We start from the raw sequence: 8,232 nt of genomic DNA on the forward strand, positions 1-8,232 counted from the left end.
TTACACAGAAAAAATCCAGTTTGCAGTATTCCTGATTATTCTTCGGTGCACAGACAAGATTTTTACAAAAACACAGAAGCATGCAACGAGATAATATGGTTATAAAGATATACTTGGTTTTATGTATCTGTATTAGACACAAAGAGACTTTTTATGTCGTTTGCGCAAGTTTTTAGCAAATAGATTTTACAGTGGTTGGGGTGTTCAGAGTATGAAGATATTACTAAAATGAACTACTAGTAGCATCTCAGGCTATATACAAATTCTTAAGTGTTTTTTTATAATTTTTTGAAATATATTCAGGTTGTGTCGTGGCCTGTGATCTAAACTTTGTTCAAAAGTAGCTATGAATTTTAATTTCTTCTACAATAACGTGAGGTAGAAAACAGCTATAAGCTTATATTAACATAAGTCGTACAAAGTAAAAACTGATTAATAGGTTAAACCGAGGAAAATGAATGAAAGCTGAATTGCAAAAGTCCTTCTTGCAGAAACAAACGATGGCTACCCTTCCTAGTAGCTTGTTTTTGCTGCATCCCTTTTTGTAACCATAGTTACAACCCCTGAAAAAAAGCAAATATGTCAAATAGTAAACACGAAAGCTGATGCAAATTTATTATTTGTTTTTGCCAGTTTTAAATATTTTTACTAAAAAAAATTAGTCAGTGGAGAAATTTGCTCATATTACGCATGAGCTTACCTTATTTGAGCGTATAATGTTATTATAAAGTTTGTTTATAATAATTTTTATTATTATGATTATTATTTTAATTACGGTGACATTATATTAGCAAAAACGGTCAAGTAATTAATATACATTAGAAATACAACATTTTAAAATAAAAGTTGGCTCTAAATCTGCAGTTTACAGCTAAAACGGAGAACTTTGGTTCAGTTAATCAAAATGTTACAGAAGTGCTACAGTCTATTCTAAGTGTCCTGCTCTAAGTAACTTAAGTAATCTAAATATCTAAGTAATGACTCAATAAAAATCTCCTGATTTGCAAGCTTTGATTTATGGTAACTAATACAAATAAATTCTTCAACTTACATACATCAAGAACAAAAATATTTGTTGCGACACTAATTTAAAAATCTATTTTAATTGCACAAAACTCAAATAACATATTTCCGGCAAAGAGTGAGTTGAAGAGATAAAAACAATGCCAAAGCTTTCAGAAACCAGCACACTGTAGCTAAAATGTATGCCAGCTTAATGGTTAGACAAGGCATCATGTGTAGTCACATATCAATCTCAGCGGCAATAATATATTCACAAACTAGTACCTTAGTTGTAAAAATTAGTATGGTAGTTACACAAACTGTACAATAGTTACACAAACTAGTACAGTAGTTACACAAAGTAGTACAATAGTTACACAACCTATTACAGTAGTTGGACAACCTATTACAGTAGTTGGACAAACTGGTACTGTTGTTATGCAAACTATAACAGCGGTAACACAAACTAGTACAGAAGTTACACAAACTAATGCAACAGCTACACAACCTATTACAGTAGTTGGAAAAACTGGTACTGTTGTTATGCAAACTAGTGCAATAGTTACACAAACTAGTACAGTAGCTACACAAAGTAGTACCGTAGTTACATAAATTAGTACAACAGCTACACAAACTAGTACAACAGCTACACAACTAGTTCAGTAGTTACACAAACTAATAACATATTTACATTGACTAGAACCACAGCTTCATGGCCAAATAAGATTGATGTATCCTAGAAAGATAGTCAGTTATACGGCTCGTTATTAGAGAAGGTGGCTGTCAGCCTGTTTGTGGTCAGTCGATAGGCTGGTCTTTGCCACAATATTGCGCTGTTCCGACGTGGAAGCCAAACATCCCCAGCAAAAAGGCTTTTTATGTTTGATTTTGATAGTAATCTGAGAAGTGTTAGCTACACTGATGCCAACACTAAATACACGTTATAACAGGCTGTCTTATAGCCTATTTTATTGCTCTATTACTAGCCATAAAAATTGGTTGCCCTGCAACCTACCATAACAGGCGGGTCTACCCAGTAACATTAGCCATAGGAGCTTTCAGTTCTGTCACCATTTATAGTTGGTAGTGTCAACGGTTTTATTTGCGCTTTACTGCTGGGTTATTCCTTCCATTTAATTATTTTTGAAACTATATGGTTTGACGAAATTGTGTGCATATTGAAGAATAAAGGAAAATCTTGTCATACATCGGTTGAAAGAAAGTTTAATTTCTGTAGGAAATGTACTCACCAATTTAGATTGTTAAAATAACCATCAATTTGTTTGCAACAAAGTTGCTGGTGACAAATTTTGTTTGAAAAGTAAAAATAGGCAGCTCTTCCTTTTGTGACTTAATGGGCTGGTAACCCTTTGAACTCTGGCCATTCTTGTCAATGTGTGTCAGTAACCCCAGGCAATTTGTCCAACTATTTGAAGTTTTTAAACTTTTTACTCAATATATCTACATGTAAATGTGCTCATAATACAATGATATTTGGTAAAAAACTAATAAAAAACTTGGGTGGCCCACAGCAAACAGAAAAATAACACTATTTTACCATTATTCGAGCTGAAACTATAAAAACTTGCACGATTTTAAAAAATTGTAACATATTTACAGTACTTAGTATCATATTCATTGAGCAGACGTTAGTCATTATATAATTACTCAAAATAAACTGAAAATTATAGTTAGCCCTATAAAGTTCTTCATTTGCATCACAATCATCCATGACCTACCAACAAATGAGTTATATCAATTTTTTTGCGATAAAGTTCTAACAAAATTTTTTATTATAACGGAGGATTAAGTAGACAAAGATATTTGAAAACTGTTACAAATCGAAGTAAAATTTCTGGTGTAACATTCTGTGCAAAAACTTGTTTGATCGGTTTATGCCGTTACTTAGAAGCGGCTTATGTAAACAGAGCCATGCGAATGTCGGTACTTCGGCCGCTAGAGTTTCTGACACACCCTACGCAATGCTGGAATAACAGCCGTTATGGTTCGGAGGGTTAAATTACAGGCAGATTGGAGTCGATTGCTAAGTACACCATGTGAGAAAATATGAGCAAGATTCAAATAGGTTTCTAGCTCAGCCTGAACTTCTGGACTGTCCTAACTATAAAAGAAAATTGGTCAGCATCACAGCTTTTTAGGTTCTAACACAGTTTTTTTGACCAATTAAAAGACAGAATTTCTGCTTGCCAAAGTAAATAGACAAACTAATGTCACTATGTTATTATGATTGAAAACAAGCTAAGGCCTATTCCAAAAACAAACCCACATGGCTCTACGTCATAGAAGGACTAGGTTAAACCATATCGGTCACAAACAACTTTTATCGTATTTTCTAAGTAAATCAGACACGCTGATTCCGATTTTGTACTCAAATAAAGATTGGTCCACTAACCTTCAAAGTCATTAAGGCTTTTTTAAAGCATTTCAATATCTGTCTCAAAAACAACACAATCGGCGCAACAAGCTCTGCTCATAAATATGTGGCGTAGCCTAGCTTTTTAGGAGCCGAAGTTAGGGATGTTTAGTCCGATTTAGAATGATAGAGATAGGTGTCTTAAAATCCATTATTATTTAAATTCAGCCTGTAAAATAATTTCAGTTTTTTATGAAAGGTAGATAAACTATTTAAAATTGCTCGTAGCTTGCTACTTGATGTTTAATAGGTTGAACGCCAAGAAAAATGAGCTCAAAAAAACGCGATTTTATCACAAGCTAGGGTTGCTATCGCGCTTTTTCGAGCTCATTTTTAAATAGGCAATGTTAAATAGCTTATCTACCTTTCGGAGAAGAATGAGATTATTTTAAAAGCTGAATTTAGATAATACATGTAATAGGTTTTAGGACACCCATCTGTATCATTCTAAACCAGACTAAACATCTCTAACTTTCGTTTCTAAAAAGCTAGGCGACGTCACAATTTTATAGCGGAGCTTGTTGTGCCGATCATGTTGTTTTCGAGACCGATATTAAAACGCTGTAAAAAAGCCTTCATTACTCTGAAAGTTAGTGGACCAATCTTTATTTTGAGTGCAAAAGCGGAATCAGCAGTGTCTAATTTACCTAGTAAATACGATAACAGTTGCACTTGACAGTTATGTTTTAATGTCTTATGTATGGCTTAAGTCTAGCAAGAATGTTAGTAGTTGGTTTTAGAATCTACTGGTTGTCACAGCTGTTGAGTGAGTCTGCTGCTCAACAATAACATAAGATGACTTGTGGTGTTCATTTAGCATAACTGTGTTTGTTAACAACCCCAACCTCAAGTAGTAGAACTTTAATACTGATCAAGTGTGAACACATCTGCAGTAGGTGCTTCTACTCACCTCGACACATATGTCACTTTATCAACAGTCTGTGCCAATGTTTTTCCACAAACCATAGTGCCAAGACTGCTATTGCATGTCATCTTGGTAAACTGTAATTTGAGAAGAATATGAAAAAACTCATAAATAATATATAAAATATAATTAGATAAAAATACTACCTGAATGATCACGTTGCAGGTATATTCCAAATTAGCTGATTTTGTTATGACATCCTGTGCGTTTCTTAGAATTGCAAGTAATTGTTCTATGTTACAGCAAATGCTATATCTGACACTTTATTGCTAATTTAAGCGTTGCCGTTTAACTGTACTGTAATCACCTCAACCTCCTTTCAAACGCTATATTATGCCTGACTATTTGATAACACACTAAAATATATGTGCTGAACTAAAAACCGAAATGCTCAATTATACAATTAATCTGTAAAAGAGTATCAGAATTATTTTTAAAATAGATTCCTGACAAGGAAAAGTGTGTACTGTAGAATGTAGAATGATGTAGTGCTTCATCTTACACCAAATAACATGTTTAATTTTTTGGAAATTCATGGATGAGTTTTTAAATTACATTGTAATTAGGTCAAGCACAATTCTACCAAAAATAATGTTTCACATTCCGAAAGTGAATTATATGATGTAAATTATGTGTATAACTGTAACCAACCTGTTGGATAAACAACAATCATAATTGATCACAGGTCTCAGAGGATATCCTGACGTTATATAAAGATTTGTGCATTCCATCTAATCTAATCGAAAGAAATTTAAAACTTTTCTATATTACAATAACTATTTTTACCAGTTCTTGGTCTTCAGTTTCATAGCTTCTTTCTTCTGCGTCATCTACATGGGGAGCATCTCCGGTAGCACAGGCAGAGTTGAGGTCAGAAGTAGTACAGTTCCAACACATCAAGGCTTGAGTACCTAATATAATATTATGTTCATTAGTTATCTTGTGATAAACTACCATATTTTGTTGGATGCTTTGTAAAAAATCGATATCAATAATCTAATCTGTAAACAGATTACTGTGAGGGACTGTCCACAGAGAACTGCTCCCACCAATTCCAACAAACCCTGAAATGTCATGTCCATTTCTATTTTGTAGGTTAATCTGTTGACAACACCTGGTTTTGATCTAATCAGAGTACTTTGAATACCAATTATTGTTTTTAAACCCCCCTTTAGGGAGATTTAGGTTTTCCAATATGACCGCTAATGGACATTGCAAATGATTATATGCTCAGACTTTTTGAATATTGTCATGCAGTATAGGTTTTACTTTTTAGTTAAGTTGTTTTAGAAGATGATTGTAATGGGGTTGAGAACTTGAGAACTTTGAGTTGTGAAATATAATATGTATAGACTAAAGCGAACAATTTTTTTAATTTGAACCCAGCATTCAGACTAATATCCCATGACAAGCTTCAAACTTGACAGTATAGCTTCTCAGGTGAAGGTAAATATATTTACTGATATTCACTTTAGGGGTAGTTTCTAAGGAGGATTTTATAACTTTTCTTATAATTTATTATACTTTAATAATTATTATATTACGTTTGATAGTTTTAATCCTTAGACTGCCTAGATTTTCATACTAACCAACTCATCCTTGTTTTAAGGATAAAATTGCAAGACAGCCTGTTTTTATCGCCTAAACTAGTAGATTGATAAAAAGGATCAGGTCTAAAAATCTGGCGAGCTTCTATGCCATGATATTGTTTAAAGAAAACTCAAATGTTTAGTAAAGATGCACCAAACAACATTTCAAATGATTAAATGTGAAATACTGACTGTTAGGAAGCAAATTTAGGAAACAGAAAAGTTACTACTAAGGATTCGCTTTAATCTACTACTATTTTCTACTATTTTATTTGTAAAAACTGCAGCCTGACTTCTCTTTTATGTCCTGATTGTAATGATTTAGAATGTTTGCCTGGTCACTTACATATTTACAATTATTTAAAGCACACACAGATGTTTGCCCATTTTTGGTTTACTGGAGTGAAGACCCAATCAATTTTTTTAGTATGATTCTAAATACATTTCGTTAGCAAAAATAAATCAAAACTAGCATCATCAGTAAAAATTACTCTGTGTGAAAACATCAAAAAATACAACTGTGTAATTTGATCAACATCTCTGATTTTTGAGTTGCAGTTGCCATATATTGCCGAGAAATAGACAAATATTTGTAAAAACTTTATAGCTGAGATCTCTCATAAAATCAAGAAAATATCTTAAAAACAATAATTTTTCAAGTAGTTATCTGAAATAATTTGCTAAAACTATAACACAAATAAAGGAGACATGAAAGTAACTTGCGGATGTATTACCATTGGCGACAACATCGGAAGGCATAAACTTTGGTTTTACACCCAGATCATCGGTTTTACACAGCACAAGTTCCACAAAGTTAGTAAACAGCTTTCATTGCTATTAATTATTAATGGCAGTTACCGTGCAACTTCTGATTGCCACTATTGGAGTAGGGTTGAAAGATAGAGCGCCATTATTTACTTAAACGACACTTCCATTTTATAGCCACTTCGATTTTCTATGATCTTTATGAACCCCTAATAGCCAGTGGTCAGTAAAAAAGTGTCCACAAAAGGGTAGTAATAATAACTCGGTTACATCTATAGCAGTTAATGCTTTTGGTGTCCAACTCCAAAGCTTTTTAACTTTTTTGTTAAAATAAGCTTTCTTTGAAACATTGTTAAATATAGTTATGAAATAAAAGTCTGCCTTTAAATATCGAAAGAAATAAAGAATTGAAACTCCAAGAAAATGCAAATCAGGACAATCTGTAATACGTGTATGTTCGTAAGTTAATTGTGAGCAACAGATTTTAACTGGTAGAAATATTTTTAGCTTCCCAATGCACATTCATTAAGAGATCCTTCCCAACTTGGACGTAAGTTAGCAGAATTATTGCATCCAAAAGTGCTAATGTGCCAAAAGGGAGAGGTGAAAATATAGGCGACATTCGCTTCACTCGTAAAAGCGCCAAATTTGTCTCCCCAAACGTCTGGCAAGCCATTTGAAAAATATGACACTAGTCTATATTTGACTGCCGCTATAGGGCAAGGGTTCAAAAATAGAGCTCCATGGCATTCAAATAGAAATTTTACAGTAACTACATTAGAAAGCTGCTTAAAATTGCATTTACAGTCATTGAACTCAGCATGACCTTAGCATGACCCTGCTATGACCGTTCAATAACCCAATGATCCTGTAGTTAGAATCAATAGCGAATGTCTCCTAGCTTTAGTGCAAGAACAGCAACAATAGTATTAGAAAATTAAAAAGGTCATCTGCACAATTTTTTATGATAAAAGTCATGCAGGTTTTTGACTTATGCATAAAAATGAGTAGTAGAAATAATAAGATAATAACCAATAATGATATATTTACCCAAAATGCTTAATTGCAGTAGGAATACAACTTTCCACAAACTAGACATCACTCGAGAAGACAGAACAGTGTCCAAAGCTTGTCGCCAACAATCTAAATGAGTGTATTTCAAGCAACCACGAAGATTCAGCTATATAGCTGCTGGTATGTTTGTCTAAAGTCATCAATATCTCTTTTTAGAGGCAGCACTCGGTCAACCGAGAAATTCCCGTCCACCACGTAGTTATTGTTAGTTGTCTGTCAGTCTGCTGAATACCAACACCCAAGGCCAATAATAACAACAAAAGTCAACTCTGAATGAGCGAGCTCGTAAAATATATACACAAATTTCAGTTCATGTCGGAAGTTCTAATTATCATAGGGATTCACAGCTTTTTAATGGCTTTCTTATGAAAAATGTCTGAAAGCAGTTTGAGTCAAAGGACACCGTTAATGACAAAATATCTATTATATAATGGAAAACTCAA

At 33.4% G+C, this 8,232-nt stretch overlaps 1 protein-coding gene across 2 annotated transcripts; it reads right to left on the reverse strand.

Moving 5' to 3' along the window:
- Positions 1 to 339: 339 nt before the first annotated feature.
- Positions 340 to 7,847, reverse strand: LOC137401759 (uncharacterized). 2 transcript variants are annotated; one of them, XM_068088238.1, is made up of 4 exons: positions 7,766 to 7,847; positions 5,148 to 5,272; positions 4,347 to 4,438; positions 340 to 563 (listed from the first exon to the last, which is right to left on the reverse strand). In XM_068088238.1, the coding sequence occupies exons 1-4, from the start codon at positions 7,812 to 7,814 to the stop codon at positions 398 to 400; spliced, it is 432 nt and encodes a 143-aa protein (XP_067944339.1). In that variant the 5' UTR covers positions 7,815 to 7,847; the 3' UTR covers positions 340 to 397. The 2 variants fall into 2 exon arrangements, with proteins under 2 accessions (XP_067944339.1, XP_067944338.1); XM_068088237.1 differs by having other exon boundaries at positions 7,748 to 7,833.
- Between the last annotated feature and the right edge of the window lie 385 nt (positions 7,848 to 8,232).

This window comes from Watersipora subatra, chromosome 8 (genome assembly GCF_963576615.1).
Source record: "Watersipora subatra chromosome 8, tzWatSuba1.1, whole genome shotgun sequence".
Taxonomy (NCBI): domain Eukaryota; kingdom Metazoa; phylum Bryozoa; class Gymnolaemata; order Cheilostomatida; family Watersiporidae; genus Watersipora; species Watersipora subatra.